Raw genomic sequence first — 18,551 nt, 5'->3', positions numbered from 1 at the left:
CAGAGTTTTTAGAATTTTAGTTACACTTTTCAATTCCAAAATTTGTTTAATTTTTTTTTAAAAGACAAGGTTTTGCTGTATACTTCAGGCTGGCCTTGAACTCACAGCAATCATCCTGCCTCAGCCTCCCAAGTGCTGGGATTACAGGTGTGTGCCACAGCACCAAGCTTGTTTGATTCTTCTTTATAGCTTCTATTTCTTTTCTGAGGCTTTGCCTTTTTCACTGGTTTTGTTACTGCTTCCTGACACATTTACTATGTTTGCTGTAAATTCTGTCAGATAATTTTAATATGTCCTTTATCATGGTATTTGCATCTATTGATTATCCTTTTTCACATTAGTGGGAGAAAGGGAGGCTCGACCTAGTTGCTGTCAGGTGGCAAGTCCAGGTTCCCTACCAGCCTGCATTTATTCTTTTTTTATTCTGGCTTTTGGAGACATGGTCTCGCTATGCACTTCAGGCTGGCCTTGAGCTCACTTTGTAGCCCAGGCTGGTCTCAAACTCGCAACAATCCTCTTGCCTCAGCCGCCTGTGTGCTGGGATTACAGGGGTGCACCACCATGCCCGGCTCTCAGCCTACATTTAAAAAAAGGTCAAGACCTCTTGGTCCTGCTGGAGGTGGCAGGGCAGTTCTCACTCCTCTTTAGGCCACCATCAATAGCTCCCTGGCCAGGCAACGTAGTACTTCTACATTGTTCCTCATGTGGCCTTTACGGACACCTCAGTGGTATATGGCCTCGCAACTGGCATATAGTCGTGAGGGGGAGGATGCTTCATCATTGCCATCAGAATGGAAGTGCAAGGTGTCCATGTAGCCAAGGTTCATTACCATTTCTCTAGGACGAGACTCCTACCTTCCTACTCAATCTTCTCTGAGAACACCACACAGGTGGTGGAGTCTGAGGAGCCTAAGCTGGGCAACAGTTGAACAGTTGGCTTTCTACATGGCCGTTGCTCACATGGGAGATGGTGGGGCCATAGTTTTTTCTATGGCATATGATAGCAGTAGACCAATCACTGTGTAATTTATTTCTTTTTGGGGTTAGAAATATATATAGCTCACTGGTGGAATACCTGCCTAGCATGAGAAAGACCATAGGTTCAATTCCCAGCACTGGGAAAAAAAAAAAAAAGAATTTGCCTTGCTAGGTTTTTCTGGTCCTTTGTCTAGTAAGAGCAGGATTTTGTTGGGGCTTCTTTCGTCTTTGTTGGGCTTCTGTTGGCATTTCCAGATTGGTAGCTTCAATTCCAGGTTGGGATATATAAGGCATAAAATTAAAGTCCAGGGAACTCAACACTGCTAAGTAGCTTGGTTTCAAGGTTCCCAACTGGTCTGTTTTTTTCTCTCTACCTTGCAGAGTTTTCTCATGTTTGTTTTTGTATTTATACAGGGCACTTACATACACTCAGTGGAGAAAAGGGAAGCTTCTCTACTCTTAACTTCCTCCAAGTGCACATCCCTCATTTACTTTAATGGGTTCATTTTGATGACAATTAAAAAGAAAGCTATCCAGTTTTATCATTGTTTGTGAAAGGAAGGCTTTCCAGAAGTGTAAAGAACACCACACAAGCTATGGAATTCATTTACTCTTACCTTGCTCCCTGCCATTTGCACAGATGTTAAGATTGACATATGCACAAGCAGGACCAGGAGTGGAGAAACCTTTGGTGAACGTAATTTCCAGGTCAGACCCCTTTAACTGAGGGAAGGAAAACATTAGCTTTAGCATCCAAGTGCAGTGTGCCATGCCATCAAGTAACACAGACTACTTCGTAAGAGCAAAAGCTCTTAACGTAAAGCATTACCGTTTACGCCCTATTTCCTCTTCTTTCCTTGTTCTCTTAAAAATATACATTTTCTGATTATACAATATGCTAATTTTAAAAAGTAATATGCAAAATAGAAAAGTAAGCTACAATGAATTATAACCTACTGAAAGGCAGCCCTTTTTAGCAATTCCCTGTCTTTTTGATTCAGATAAAGTAGAAATAAGACAAGAACATGACTGAATCAATCACTAAGATACATTATGTCACAAATGACCTAATTGTGAGTTATGGGCCAGTATACTCCATGCCTTGGTATCGGGCCAGTACAGTATATCTAAAATTCCTAGACATAACAAGAAATGCAACTGTGATCTTCTATGCAACCTACTCTGATAAAAGTTATATGCCCTTCAAGCTTGCTGTTTACTATTAACAATAATTACCAAAGTCCACAATCTCCACTTTCCTAGATTCAGACGAGAGAGGCCCACACAACCATTCATCTCCTGGCAGTTTTCACATGCTCTCCTAGCTGTTCCCCAGGAGAACTGCCCTGAGAGCATGTCAGCCTTCTCTCCTTTATTTCTTCCAGATTCCTCTCCCAACACCACCCAGTGCAGTACTGCAGGGCTAAGCATTCTGCCCTCTCTCCTGAGGGCCAGAATATCGAGATGCAACTATGTGAGCTTAAAAAACCCAGCCTGAAATCATTTAGTAGTCCAGCAGATCTCAGGACTTACCTGCATTTTCTCTTCAATAAGGATTTCTTCTGATAGAGAAACTGGATATGGTTTCAAGGGAGCCTTTATGGTGGCACATATGAACTCTGTGTGGCTTTCAATAACATTATTCAGATACCTTTCTTCAGACGTTGCATTATAATACACTGTTATTTCATCAGTGGGAACCAGATTACACTGAACGCACATATAGAGAAATATGAAAAGGGAAGCACATTTGTTAGGTACTGCTCAGTAAGGACATGCCACGTAGAAGAACCCAATAACTCAATGAATGTAAACACTATTAGCCATAACATGAGTTAAGATTAATAATATCAAATTAGAAGGGGAGAGAAGAAGGGCTCCTTTTCTAAAAAAAGAAACAAGCTGTAGTATGTGCATGTACCCATTCCCAAAGGTAACTGTAAACTACATGTACTGTAAGCATTATGAATAAAATTTTAATAATCTAAAAAAGTAAATGCTCAAGTACAAATCATTAAAAAAACAAAAAGGACTGGGGATCCCAGCTCAGTTGTTATGGAAAGGCATGTCTACCCATCTGCCAGGGAGATCTATAAGACCAAATGCACTGCCCATGTTTGCATAGGAAGGGCACATGTCTTTCCTAAGCACAATCAAGCTCTCATGAATGCTGAAACAAAGGAATGACCTAGAATCCACTTAGAAAGCTCTAAGTTGGGACAGAGCACACAAGTACCTTGTTCACCCTTAGGAGCCGCCTCCTCAGACTCTGGGCCACAGATCTCGGATACTTGGCCTGGGAAGGAACATGGGTAGGAAGTCTCCTTACTGTGAAAGCCTCCTCAGACTAAGGGCTTCCTGACCCTCTCACCTGTGCTCTGCAGGCAATGGGTTCAGTGTGCCGTCCTCAGCTCCCCAATGAGGAAAAACCACCCCAATCTGTTCAGACGCAAAAAACTCTCCCTTGAGCTAGGAGCCCTCCCACCCTGACCACACTGCCACCCCTGGTTACCTTATGCCCCAGTGAGAGAACGAACTATCCAGTGATGATCTTGTGGAACTAGAGGGAACCCAAAAAAGATGGAACAGTGCATAGGTTGCCTGAAAGCTCTTAAGAGAAACAAAGAGCAGGGTTGGGGAGTTAGCTCAGTGGCACAGCACCTGCCTGGAAAGTGCGAGGTTCTGAGTTTGATGCCCAGTACCAGAGAGAGAGAGAGAGAGAGAGAGAGAGAGAGAGAGAGAGAGAGAGAGAGAGAGAGTGAAATCCAGTTTGGGACTGTGCAAGTAGAAAGGCCAACGGCCTGTGATCACTGCAGAGCACAATCTGGATGACAATGCAATGGGGACCGAAACGGATCACTATGACGAATATCATCTGCCTCTACTGTCCTCCCTAACAACTGAGACAAAACACACAAATACTGAGCTGTGTGGCTTGCTCTTAAGCTCACACACTGACCTTCTTGCGAAGTTTCTGGATGCGATTGATGACCTCCCGAGCCATTCCTTCATCCAACATTGACTGGTCAGGGGTGATGTCTAAGAGAACCAAAGCCTGTAGAAGGAGATACACATGAGGACACTCAAACACTGGCTCTGAAGGAACAACACTGCCTTCAAACCCAGCAAAATGCTGTGTAAAACTAAGTTCTGTCAAGTCTATAATGTAACACTATGTATTCACTTTCCTGAGTGAGGAAATACATTTAACTTAGTTTCTGGATCACTGAGGTACTTCTTTGTAACCAGTTATCCTCCATCTCCAGAGAAGACTCGGCCTGTTCTTGGTAGGGTGCTTTTCACAGGAGCCCGAAGACACCCTTTTCATGCACCCTCTCATGCCTCTCTTTGGCCATCTAATAAACACTATCAACTCTTCTAATAATTAAGACCAATAATCATAACACTCCAGCAGCAGCAAACTTTCCATACCACAAGAGCAGACCAAAGGTTTCAAAACAGTCAACTCTTAAGGAATTTTCTTGCTCTAAGATCTCTTCTGATCTTTTAAATTGTCAGTATGATCAAGACACAAATTCTAGAATGGGCCCAATATTTTAAATACAATTTAAACTCATCTTTTTTGTTCACCTTATTAACTATTCCATCTCATCTGAACGTTGATGATTGTAATGGATAGTAACATCATTACCTCTATTACAGAGCACTTTATAGAGTAAAACATACTGTACCAGGTCATCACATACTAGGCATTATCCCCATTTTCTTTTGAGGAAACTTGACTGGAGAAGTTAGCCAACTTGCCTCACTTCATAAAGACGCAAGAGGTACAGTGCAAATGCATGACAAGGCCAAAATTCCACGTGGGGATGGGAAGAGGGGTGCACCATAGCTTACAACACGTGAGCCATGTCAAGAAATTCAAATGCATCACAAGACCACACTTTTTTTTTTGCCTTTTGAGGCAGGGTTTCCCTATGCAGTTCAGGCTGGTTTGTAGCCCAGGAGGGTCTCGAACTCACAACGATCCTCTCACCTCAGCGTCCCGAGTGCTGGGATGATAGGCATACGCCACCACATCTGACTAAGGTGACATTTTAAGAGCAAACATTCAGGCTCCAGACATGCACTTGTCAACAGGAAGGACTAGACACTAACTGTAAATCTCTTCCCTGCCTACCTTCGTACGTCTCCTTGAATCCTTACCACTACTCCTGGGGAAGTCTGTAGATATCTAACGATGCAAAGGGCCCCTTGTTTTACCAAGATACTGTTCCACAACCGCCTATATATGACAGGTTAAGTACACTGGGACTCCAACAATGTCCCTCATTCCACATGGGAGATCTTCCTGCTTGGAGAAGTCTGGTCAGGAACCAGAAAGAGATCTCTGTTTCATCCTGACAAAAATACTGACCTCAGAATCCAAAACAGCTTGTACCTTCCCTTTACAGAGCCTCGGCCATCACCTCACACCCACCCCAACTTAGAGGCAGGGGTTTCCCTGGACTTATTTCTACCCAATAACTTACCAGACATAATATTACGACTCAGCTTGCTTTCCTGTGCCCATGACTGATCTGTTTCTAGCAGGGTTTATTTTTGTGAGCTCAACATTTAGGACCACCAGTTATAGTTTGAAAAAGAAAATGACAGAATGTTCCTTTATACATGTAGTAAAAAATGTATGGGTTAGGTCTGTCATTGAGAAGTTTAATAAAGACAATCTGAAATGTGTAACTGGTTTATTTTACCTTGTGATAAAGCTGTCAATACACTTTAGAAAGGCATAGGTAAAATACTTTATGCTCTCAACTCTCTGTAAGAACCTTTTACGAGACAGATCAATACCTGAGCGTCTGAATGTGCTTCAAACTGTGCAGTAGCATCTGTGGTCTGGTCAAAGGTGTACATGAGGCGGATGTCTTCTTCACGCAGCTCGTGGCCTTCCACAACAATGCTCCCTGTGGGAGAAACGGACTCCGTCAGTCCTCCAGATGAGTGTGCTCTGCATTGCGCCCCTTTGGATGAAAATCTCATAGCAGCACAGCTGCGGAAACTACAAGATATTTCCCCGACTCCTATGACAACTGAATACAAAGAGTTGAGCCGGGTTGGTGGCGCACACCTGCAATCCCAGCACTCGGGAGGCTGAGGCAGTAGGATCATTGTGAGTTCGAGACCAGCCTGGGCAACAAAGTGAGCTCAAGACCAGCCTGAACTGCGTAGCGAGATCCTGTCTCAGAAAGAAAACAAAAGAATACAAGGAGTTGAAAGCTTTCTTTAGATTATACCAGGCTGCTTTGATGACAGTTAAGTCACCACTAGTGCCTCCCATTTTATGTAATACTCAGTTCAAAGTCATGCCAAAGCTAAGTGAAGCACTGAGAGCAAAAGAGTCCTCATTTAAACATGGCATCGTAAAAAATGAAAATTCGCTTTTTAGAGTAAAATTGGCTTTGGGCCACCACTCGCCGCCTGCCGGGTGTGGCAGGAGTAAAATGAGACAGAGTGCAGAAACGGGCATCATGGCCAGCTCAGGCAGGCGGAAGAGGGTGCCAATGGCTGCTGGTGCACTCCACACTCCGAGGGAAGCCCACAGTGTCCCTTGTGACTTCTCACGTTCAAGCAATAGGCTGTCATTTTTACTTCAGGTGCCTATGGTCAGAAATCTTTCCACCAATACAGGAAAGTCCATTCAAAAACTACAGTTTAGAAAATTCAGGCTTTCACTTTCAAGTAAGATTTACTTCAGGGATTTTTGATGTATGGCTACCTGGTCAAAAACCCTAGATTTCTGACATGATGGCTGACCGAACATCTACCTAATTCAAATTCTGAGTTGAGTTGCAAACAGGTGACTCAAGGTTCAGCTGCTAAACTTCCACGTTGTATTATTCCTATCTAAAAGTCTAGGGAATCTTAGGGATATCCTTCCCAATTTCTATAAGCACTCGTCTGATTCCTGTGTTCCTCAACTGCTCTGCTCATGACTCCACATTAGGGTTTTGAACTCTGGAGGGAGCCCTAATAACAAACACCTTGTGGCTAAGGTAGCTGCAGGATGTCTAATATTACTATAGTCATGGCAGAGCTGCAAATTGCAGCACACCCCAAAACACCCTCTGAAGGGGTGTGGGAAGGGTTGAGGCTGCCTTCCTAACGCAGTAAGCAGGGTCAGGTCCCCTATTTCAGGCTCTTCCTTACCATACTCCTTTCTCTATAGCACTTATCAAAACCGTAATTCTTTCCATGAATCCTCAAATGTCAGTCAGCAGCATGAGAATAATGACGACATCTGTCTTACCCAAGTACATACTGAGCTTTTAAGATTATAAAAAGTATTTGATGAAGGAATGAATTCAGCTTTGCTCATATGAGAGACAAGATATGGGCTTTAGACATTGTAGAAAAACTGTGACAAGTTTTACCCATTTCTTTAGACACTGTAGAAAAACTGTGACAAGTTCTACCCATTTCTCCTTAGCGAGATGTTTTAAACGTCTATGCTAACTTTCTATCCTCAAAAAACACTGCAATGCCTTGTTTTGAATATCTTCCATGCTCACTCTAACACCTCCAAAAGTCACTCTTTTTCTTCCAAAAAGCACTAACCGGATGTTTTGGGGAACAGTATTCCCTCCTCATGAAGCCCTGAGATTCTGTTCTCTCTCAGTAGGAACACAAAGCACCCAGGCCCACATCAGCACTTGTACAATGCAATGGTAACCTAACTAACCTTTCATCTGATTGATTTCTATTTAGCTGTCAAGCCCAGAAGAATCAACTCTACAGGGCTGGGGATTTAGCTCATAGGCACAGTGCCTGCCCAGCAAGTGCAAGGTCGTGAGTTCGATTTCTGGTACCAAAAGAAAAAAAAAAAAGAATCAACTCTACAAAATACTCACCTTACAAAAATATTCATTTCAATACTAATGACAGTATAAAAAGGCTGGAAATAAAAGCACTAACAATACAGACTAAAAATTATCCAACTACTGAAACAGCATTTCTGAGGATGAATACATAGACTATTTATAACATGAAGTGAAAACACAAAATAAAGAACCCCAAGACACATAAAATACAAAAATATAAAAAGGTGAAAAAAAAACCCTTAAAATTCAAGTGAGCTCCTTGCTCCATAGCTGGAGCAACAGACGCTGGCATCTTTACTCTGCATCTGCCCATACAAGGATGCACATGAACAGCAGCCTGGAGGCAGCACCTATGTGACGGTGGCTGTGTGGAGGGCTAGGGGTCAGCTTACTTTCTAAACTATCACATTTACAGTTATTTTTGTGAACAGAAAACAGTTTTTACTAAACAGAAGGGATATGACGGTAAAAGTCAAACCAGATCCTAAATAGGAAACATCTCTATTGACTTAACTCTTAAGTTAAGGACAGGAGGGGCACCCGTGTGGGACAGACACCCACCACTCTTCTGGAACTGTTCCAGCTCCTCACTGCTCAGCTGCTTGATGGCCATCATCACTGCTTTAAAGGCTCCTTTCAGGCGCTTTCCCAGGACCATGTGATCTGGTTCTGCCCTTAGCCGAATGCCATACTTGTTTTTATCTGTAGACAGTGTAACTTTACGAACATTCAATTCCTATGGTTAGTAAGGAAGAGAAAACAAAAATTTGTGCAATGAAAACGTATGTCCACACAAAAACATATGCACATAAATGTCTACAGCACCACTATTCAAAGTAGCCAAAGAGTAAAAACAGCCCCAAACTCCATCAACTGTGAATGCAACAACAAAACATAAATCTGCACTATGGAGTTTTATTTAGCAATCCAGAGGAATGAAGCACTAACATATGCTACAACATGAACGAACATTATGCTGAGTGAAATAAACCAGACACAAAGGATCACAAATGACATGCTTCCACGTATACGAAATGTCACTAGAGGCAAGCCAAAGGCAGAAGGCAGATTTCACGGTTGCCAGAGAATGGCCAGATCAAGGAGGAAAGGGTGTGTAAAGGACAATGGATACTTTTAAGAAGATGAAACTGTTCTAAATGTGTGTTGATGGCTACAAAACTTCATAAATATTCCTGAAAGCCCCTGAGATGCATGGGGGGGGGCTTTCTGTTAAGGTTAATCGAGACAATTAATCATAAGGCAAAGTTTTCCACAATGACAAATATAAACTCATCTCTCAAGAGTTAAGTCACAAACTCAATTTCAGAGCACAAGGATTAACTGTGAGATAACCAGAAGACTCAGTTAACCACACCATTTTATGCCTCTCTTAAGTTCCAGATTAGCACTGCAGCAGGGGATGTCCATGGTACAGCAGGAGATAGGAAAACCAGATACCATGACATGACAGATGGGGCAAATAATGGGAATATCCAGTTCGGCCACTGTATTCAGCTGCATTGATCTTAGACTTCTAATCAAGATTATTTTTAAGGCCAGGCGTGGTGGCGCATGCCTGTAATCCCAGCACTTGGGAGGCTGAGGCAGGAGGATTGCTGTGAGTTCGAGGCCAGCCTGGGCTACAAAGTGAGCTCAAGGCCAGCCTGAACTGCATAGCGAGACCCTGTCTCAAAAAAAAAGACAAAAAAAAAAGATTTGCTTTAATATTTTATTTTTATGACTACCAACATTAATTTCACAATTTAAATCTAACATCTTGTCTTTTAATATTTATCTGGAATTCTCAAGCAGTTCAAAGCCAAATACAGAAATTACTATTTTCTGTGGCAATGCATTTAAATATTGCTTGCAAAAAGAAGAGAAATTAAAAAACAAACATTACAATAGACCAGGGCAGTAACGGCGAACCTTTTAGGCATTCAATGATACAAGAGCCCACTGTGGCTGGTGTGCCGTATGCTTGCCTCCTCTGAACTACAGGTATAGCTCAGCTGTACAGCATCTACCTAGAATGCTAGGTACTCAATCACCAAGCCACACCACCAGTCCTATATTTGCTTTTCATACAGCTTTGTTCTTTTGCAGTTATTTTTATGAATATTCATAATATTCATGGAAGAAAGCTGTTTGAGAAAATTGATATTGTAGTTTAAGTTTCTGACCCCCAAATTCCATTTTTAAAATGTACCCAACATCTATCCACTGCACTATGCACACTGATGTACATACATCTTTTGTGTAAAAAGAAACCTAAACTTCTAACAGGAGAGAAATTAATTAAATTACAAAGCAAAGAAACAAACATTATATAGTTATTAAAAGTATATACTAAAGCTGGGCATGGATATAATCCCAGCACTCCAGCAGGCTGAGGCAGAAGGACTGCAAGTTCAAATCCAGCCTGGGCAATTCACATTTTGTAAGACTGTCTTAAAAAAAAAAAAAAAAAAAAGGCTAGGAATGTAGCTCAGTGTGAGGGGCTGGGGTCAATCCACAGGTCTATTAAAAAGGAAAGAACAATATACTAAAATACAAAGTTAAAGATTATATATATTATACTAATATGCAAAAATATAAAAGCATGTGTATACGTGGGTATGTGCACACACATACATGTGTATATGTGTAATATCCCCCGAGCATCCTGCAGAACGGAAGTGAGACTCAGGAGAGAACAGCCCATCTTTTACTGGGCATATGCTGTGCTAGCACTTCAACCATTTCAACCAGTGTTCTCTTGCTGCCTGCACTGTTGGCTGGAAGAAAGGTTTTGTGTTAATTATAAAGAAGCACTTTGGAGGAAAGTATCAAAGGTAAGTTCATTGATCCTGAAATACTCTTAAAAGAATTATGATACTATGAAAAAATATGATACCAAGTAAAGTGCAAAATTTCATGATGTTTGTGTTTGTTATGTATATATTGATTTACAAAAGAGAAACAACTTCATTGAGGAATATTCATAAAGGTAACCTGCTCAAATAAAACATCCACCCAGACACAGACAAATTATCTACCTTACCTCAAGGATATACTTCTCCAAGGACCTGATATCATTCAGAGCTTCGGGATCTTGATGGATAACCACAATTTCTTTCAAAGGATACTAGGAGGAAATAGAAGATGAAAGTTCAGTAAGTAGCCATTCCTTTAAGTGGCAGAAAAGTGAAATACTGAATGTTTTTCCAAATCTTAAACTCCAGACTAAGTAGCCTAAACTAATGCCAACTCATTCATACCCTTACTATAGAAAAGAAAAATACATTATGGCACTGTTGGAAGCTTTCTATGTAAGAAAGCTTACCCCAAACATAATTATTTAGGTCTGCATGGCAGATAAAATCCAAATAAAGTATCAAACCTTTATCGGAATAGTTTTTCGGTCTCGGATCACTCGCCCAAGTTCAATGACGGACTGCATCCTAGACACTGCATTCTCAGTTTTCTTGTCAATCAAGTCCTCTCTGATCGGCAGAGCAAAAAATAAGAGAAAGAAGATTTAAAAGAGGGAAAAGTAGGCTTAAGTAAGGAAGATGCTTAGGCAAAGGAGGGATGGGATGGCTAAGCTTCCAGGGCCGGTACCTGGGGAAGGATAACCTGGGCCTTCCTGGGGGTGGTGAATGGGCCACACAGCTGCTCAGAAGTCCCTAAGGGGACGTGTCCACAATTCTACAGAGGGGTTCTATATCCAGCATCCTTCCTGTGCCTATCAAAGTACAGCCCATCCTGCAACTTGATAAGCAGATCACATGAGCTTAGATGGGAAGTAGGCACAGAGGGGCTAGCACAGGGATGGGCAGGCTGTCTCCACTCCTTCCCTGGGAGGTTGGCCTCCACATGCTCTGGCAATATCCTTTCCCGTGGCCTAAGTGAGGCTTATTTGATTCCTACCGAACACGAGGCAGCATGAGGTAGTGGATGCTGAGCGTATCCTTGTCCTGGACAGAAGAGGGATCAATCAGCGTCTTTAGATTCTGGTACATCAATTCAGTGAGAAAGGGTGTGTAAGGGGCCTGTATGAGGACACAGGACATCATGTCATGTATAGCCATCATCTGCACTACTTCATTATGCTGAGAAAGAGCACTGAGCTTTTTTGATGATGACACATAGACACAGGCATGAGGTTACAGACATGCCTTCTGAAAGAAGTAACCTCACTGTGAAGCACAATGCTAGGGCTATAACCAGCGGGACCCAAAATATCCCTAGATCCCGGGAGGGTATCTGAGAAAACAGAAGCCCGTGACCAAGCAACAACCACGCCAATAGGCAGAAGACTAACTGTCCCAAACCTTAGAAACCTTAAAACTGGGGCAAACTCCACCTGCTTCACTGGATGCAGGTAGATGAGGCTGGTATGGCAGGCAGCAGGTTCAAGATGAGGTAGAAGGCAGAGCATCCTCTTATGAATGTCACAAGACAAACAGAAGGCTTGCAACACTATACAGAAACAGCAGAACAGGACACAAGGAACTACAGCTGGAGCCTTCTTACTTGAATCCCATTTAACTTATATTTTAACTGGCAAGAACGTGCTGCATTTGCACATTTTTCTCTCAATACGAAGTTGAGAGTGTTGTTTGTGACATATTTGTTCAGTCAGACAGGAGTCCAAGAACCTCCTGGTTACAGTTCTGAGAACTCACATTAAGACAAGGTGTGTCTTAGCTCCAACTACCAATCCTTATATAGATGTAAGGATGCTGACCTCTACTGTACCACCAGTGGCCACAAGAACCTAGGGTTCTTAGCCCTTACTCAATACATGTAAGCTGGCAGGTTTCTGAAGAGGATCTGGACAGATGAGCCGTTTTAACTGGAAATGCAAGGCAGTCTTTTCTCCATGGAACAGACACAAGTGGAGGAAGCTGCAGCGCTGGCACCACCTGAAGCCTGAGAAGCGCCGAGCATCTTACCATCAGTCTGCACAGAGAAAGCAGGACACTGAATAAGGTCTCCAGGGCCATAACACAATCTTCCTTCCCATTTTCACCCTAACGAATAACAAAGAAACAATAGTACACTAGTAAAAATGGGTGTTTCATAAAAAGTAAAAAATTAAAAAGAGGAAATACACATAGCACACGGACAGGCCAAAGGGAAATGCCACAACACGGGGGCCTAGGGCCATGGCATCATGGTGCCTGCAAGGAGCGGCAGTGAGGGAAGTCAGGACAGTGTAAGTATCCACCATCCCCTAGCCTTGTTCCTGGGAGGCCAGGTAGATGTGAAATGGCTCAGGAAGTGGGAGATGAAGATGGACTACGTTCCTGACGACAGAAGGTAGAATGCATTTACATGCAAACAGAAACTGGTGCTAACTGAAAATTCTAAACTACCTTTAAGTAAGATTTCTTTTTTTTTGCAGTACTGGGCATCGAACTCACGACCTTGCACTTGCCAGGCAGGCGCTTATGCCACTGAGCTATATCCCCAGCCTCTAAAGTAAGATTACATACTTAAACTACATACTAAGTGCTTTTCCTCCCTGTGGTCAGACTTGGGATTGAATTCAAAGCCTTTGTACTGAACTACACCCCCATCCCTTTTTTAAAAAGTTTTATTTTGAGAAAGACCCTCACTAAACTGCTCAGGCTGGGCTTGAACTTGAGATAAGCCTGCCTCAGCATCCCCGAGTGCTGGAATTATAAGCATATATACCATTACACCTAGCTTACACTATGTTTTTGAAAGTAATCATTGTAGGAAAAATATAATTAAAAAAGAAAACCTAGGGCTGGTAATATATCTCAGCAGCACAGTGCCTGCCTGGCAAGCATGAGATCTTGAGTTCATTTCCTAGTACCAAAAATAAATAAATAAATTATATTAAATTAAATAAATAAAAATAAAAGAGAATCTAACCATAATTAAGTTGCTCAAAAAACACAAGAAAACATTTTGACATCGTGATCTTCTAGATAGAGTGCAAGTGTGTATAAATATGTTTATATTTAAATCAATATTACATTACACTTATGTTACAGATTTTTATCACTAACAGATTTTAAAAGAACTGCTAGGTGGTGGGAGCCTCTACCTGATCTGCACTGACAGTACAATCACCTGCTGAGCTGTCCTTCTGTAATTTCCATATATGGTGTAAGTCCTGGGACTGGGGTCCATGCTTTGCTCACTCGGAACCCCAACAGCTAAGGATGACTTCTGACCCCAGCCAACATTGATAACCACATGCCTGTGTGTGGGAGGAGCGAGGAGGTGGCACTCTCATCAGCCCAACCTCTGAGGAGAGCGGTAGAAATCTAAGAGGTCTGCTCGGTTTCACCCTGCATGCGCAGGGACATTTGCACTTTAACACACCGTGTCCGTAGTAACGTCGTGAAAATATGCAAGAATGACTTTTAGAACTTGCAGGTCTATCAATACAGTCAATATGTAATGGCAAAGGGAAAAACAAGGCAGTTTCAAAAGCTGAAAGCTGACGGTGTTCTTCCTTTTAGTGCGTCTCTTCTTCAACTCTCAAACTTCACATTATATTGCTTTTCGCACTGGCACTTACCTTTAATCTTCTCCGATTCATTCTGACATACCAATTGGTCAGAACATCTACAAACTTGACCAGGCGAGGCACCACTGTATAAAGCCTGTAAGCTAAAACAAAAAGAAGCAGAAGCAGTCAGACAGCCTATGCCAGGCCTGGGATGGGAGGAGGCTGGACACAAGGAGGAACACGCAGCTCCGTTCACTTCTCACTCTAAGAAGACCAGAAGAGTTACAACGCAGCAATTATAAATGGCTCATTTATTGAGGATGCAATACACAGTGGGCAGGTGTTTAGAGGTACATGCAAAACCACCACGAGCTACTTGCAAGCCTGTATTGATCAAACAAACCAACCAAAAAACAAAAACAAACAAAAGAACAACCTATATTGGACTCAGACCTCAGAAAGGGAAGTATGGATCTGGTATCACAACAGTGCCAACAAGGCCCAGCTTCTTTCCGTGGTGCTACTGCACACCTCCTTAAAACACTGAAAGCACAAAGCTCAATTGATGCTAAAGGTACAGCATGGGCCATCACTTCTCTGCCACCAGCAGTTCTGCCCCACCAAAGACATTTGGCATTGCCCAGAGAGACATTTTTTCCTCTCAATTTGTGGAGTATGCCTGGGGTCCTGCTAGCAACCAGCAGGGAAAGCCAGGCATACTATTCAACAACTCAATGCACACACAACCCCCATCAAAAAGGACCCAGTCCAAACTGTAGACTGTGCAGGTGTAAAGATAATCTGGCAAAGGATATGAATAAAATAGAACAAGTTTTCTAAAGGTTAAAAGAGTCAAGGAAAGAAAGATAAAGATAGGAGAAAGAGAGATCTCTTGAAGAATTAGAACGGACTACTGAGGAACTCATGAGGCACTGAGCCAATCTTCTCTGAGGCAAGTCTGATTTTATGGATCCTCATTCACCTTGCCTTTAACTGAGACTGTAGCCTAACACCAAAAATTATAAACAAGCATAATTCATATTAATGTGTTCAGGTCTCACCTCTTACACAGGAAATGAAGCCCATACTCAACGAGCATGCAATACAGAGGGTAGGGGCAACTACTGCTGAGGCCACTAACAGTAAGTAACTCTCAAAGGGTGTCACCACCACTCTGAGAAGCAGGTCCTCTCTTAGTCACCTTGCTGCTGAGGATCGGGGGCACACAGGGGCCAGGCAAGCAAAGCTGGGACCAGAACTGAGTAGCATGGGTCATGAGTTGGTCTCTGTAAATGTCTAGCCTCCTGCACATGACCTTCACCATGTGCTACTGATCTCCAGCTCCTAGGCAGATCAGGCTCTGGAGGGTGTGCAGACTCTCCAGACCCAACTTCATGGGAAATCGAGGCAGCTGGTACCAAAGGATGACAGGGTCTGAGGCAACAATGTCTATGTTTCCCACCCACATGCAAGAAAACTCTTGAGTATCCAAGAAGAATGTGGAGAACTCCTACTGAGCCATTCCCTTCACAGGTAGTCAGCCTCAGATTCATCCCGGCATGATCCTATTGCATGTCTACGGGGGTGGACATGTCAGGTGACTAACTCACAGTGGCTTGGGGCCATCTGTAGTGCATCGGCTGCTCCAGGGAGAACCGAGTACTGGTATCCAGGCTAATGCTGAACCATAGTCTTACTATGCTCGGCTGCACCTGACAAGAAAGCAGGTAACCTCACTTGGGTACACACGGAGGATCGTATCTATCTTGTTTTCCCCACTAGGCTCCGAGGCATCTGCCTCACCACTTTACAAGAATATCTGAAGCGTCTAGAATTTCTCACCGGGATCTTGGCTGGTATCTCTCTCAAACCTTCAAAAGGCCTACATAATCTACTTGGTCAACCTCCATCTAAAAGCAAGCTCACTGTTGTTTAGTAATAGAACTATGGGGAAATGTGTATTTCATTGTAGTTATACTAAGTCTTCTCATTCTTCTGAAATGGACAGGAACTGTTTCATAATGAAAATATAAATGAATGAATGAAGGTAACATCCACAGGCTTGAGGTGACCCCCCCCCACAGGAGCCAAGTGGCAGACCTGAGATTGAAACTCAGTTATTTACTTTCAAGGCCTGCACTCCTCCGTGGAGGGATGAGGCCACTGGACACCTCAACAGAATTCCCCAGGGCCTAGAAATAAACACCTTTCCAAAACTGAAAAGTCTTAGCCAATCTATATTTGGAAGTTGAACAATGACTTATCTGCCATTCTTCTATCTCTCAGAAATTTCTATATAAAGAAAAAGTTAAATATCAAAAGGACAATTGTAAAAAACAAACAAACAACCACCACAGTCCTTAATCCCAGGGGCACAGCCAAGAGACTCACCTGCCATTTCAGTCTCAAAAAAGCCCAGGAGTGACTGCATGAAGGAGAGGATCCACCGGTCTGTGATGTTGGGGCTTTCTTTGACTGTATTCTCATTGTACAGGAATTCTACTTCCTCTTCCTATAAACAGTGAACAAGAATTCACACGCATAGTAGGGAAGTTACAATGAGAGAAATAAACAAACTGAAAGAAAGAAAGAAAGAAAAACCCACACCCTGCAGGCAATTCTAATTTCTGGTAAGCACTAACTTGGACCATTAATTCTTCAAGTAATTATGTTTTGTGAATAGAATGAAGAAAATTTAGGATAAAACTATTTCTTTGCACTAAAGAATTACTATGAATTGAGAGATACGAAAAAATCGTGTGAAGAACTGAGTTCAACCTAGGAAGGAAATAAAATTTCAGGGCTGAATGATCACAGTACTCAACATGAGTACTGGGTATTCACTTCCATGCTGAGACTGTTCCTCTCCTAGAGTAAAGCCCCTGATTTTAGCTTTGCAAAAATCATTCTTTATCCTAAAAGCCCATTTCAGCAGTCCCTGCTTCACAAACTCACTCACTGCAGCACTGTGAGTCTGGCAGACCCGTGGTGATGCGAGCCCGCCTCTGGAGTTAAGCCCCTGATGGTGAGAAGTCTGCCCTTGCTATGTACAGATGGCCCCTCACTGTGGCAGGTGTGACCTGAGTCCCACACAAGCAGAGGCTTGTACAGTGCACTGCCTAAGGACTGCTGTCCCTACTTAGCACAGAGCCATGTGTGGAGAGGTGGCAGGATTACAAAGCAGAATGCTGGGAGGATTCCCAAAGAGAGGAATGCTGGGAAGATGCGTGCCTTTCTCAGTTTCCAGGGAAAAGGATGTGCTGGGAGCTCAAGGTGAATATACCGTAGCTTCACTAGCAGAATGAGCTGAGCCACAGTGAGATGCAGTAGAACTTGAGTGATCTACCTGATGGCACTCTGGCCAGCTTCCAGGCCCAGTCAAGCAGGAACAGAGTCACACACTCATGTCATAGTGATCTACTAGCATTTCTGCTTGACAGGTGCTGGAGCTAAGAAGAGCAGTCTTGTGGTTCTCACCCCAAACCGGGTCTTCAATACAAACAGAAGCATGTGCTGGAGGTGAGGCGCTCGACAGCGGTCAGGTGGGGGAGCAGGGAAGTAGCCCTAGACAGAGCTGTCAGGATGGGCCTCATGGGTAGGCTGGGTATTGCTCGGAAGGGCATGTGCACAGACAACTGGTATTTTTTACCCTGACCACTTCCATCCACTGTCATTCTGAGTTTCAACCAAGGCTCCAGAGTAGCATTTCCTGACCCCTCTCTCAAGTGGCCAGTCACACGCTAGCTGTCCCCCTCACCAGGGACTCATTCCATTGCCCATTTTTCCATGAGGGGAAGGGTGTCTCACGCTATTCCCAGCACCAAGAACTGGCTGAAGAAACAACTATACCATGGAACTCTCTTCCACAATCAAGGTCTGTGTCCCATATAGACCCTGGACACCCGCCACACCTTTGCATTCAGCCTCCCCATAGCTTGGGCTGCTCGCAAATCAGAGAGCAGAAAAAAATGGCCTTGTGATCCCACATCAAACTCCACCTCGTAGCAGCATGCAGCCCTATGGGCTGTACCTTCTCAAGCCTCAGGATATTCTGTGTGAAGAAGCGGTACGCGTTGTACCACGGAATCAACACATCCTTAAGGACATCCCGCACACCCTCCTCCTTAAAGCGGAGGTTTTCTGCTCTCACCACTGGAGAATTGATCAGATATAACCTGGAAGAGGGAGAAAATACACTCAGCAAACTTATGTACACAGTAAACCAAATCTTCCTACTTGACATTTTGAGAGAGCAAGAT

At 43.1% G+C, this 18,551-nt stretch overlaps 1 protein-coding gene across 1 annotated transcript in view; it reads right to left on the bottom strand.

The window, feature by feature from the left end:
• The window catches only part of Iars (isoleucyl-tRNA synthetase), a gene marked incomplete at its 5' end in the record, with an annotated part of 52,012 nt that overhangs the window by 10,598 nt on the left and 22,863 nt on the right, over positions 1-18,551 (bottom strand). Inside the window, 12 exon segments of the mRNA XM_005408918.2 lie at positions 1,596-1,701; positions 2,512-2,688; positions 3,938-4,033; positions 5,791-5,903; positions 8,379-8,553; positions 10,861-10,944; positions 11,200-11,302; positions 11,730-11,851; positions 12,758-12,835; positions 14,362-14,453; positions 16,684-16,804; positions 18,323-18,467. Coding sequence (XP_005408975.2) covers positions 1,596-1,701; positions 2,512-2,688; positions 3,938-4,033; positions 5,791-5,903; positions 8,379-8,553; positions 10,861-10,944; positions 11,200-11,302; positions 11,730-11,851; positions 12,758-12,835; positions 14,362-14,453; positions 16,684-16,804; positions 18,323-18,467 — 1,412 coding nt within the window.

Source organism: Chinchilla lanigera, unplaced genomic scaffold (genome assembly GCF_000276665.1).
Source record: "Chinchilla lanigera isolate Chin_1 unplaced genomic scaffold, ChiLan1.0 scaffold00114, whole genome shotgun sequence".
NCBI classification, from domain to species: Eukaryota; Metazoa; Chordata; class Mammalia; order Rodentia; family Chinchillidae; genus Chinchilla; species Chinchilla lanigera.
The sequence above is the reverse complement of the archived record's forward strand: the minus strand, read 5'-3'. Positions and strand labels throughout refer to the sequence as shown.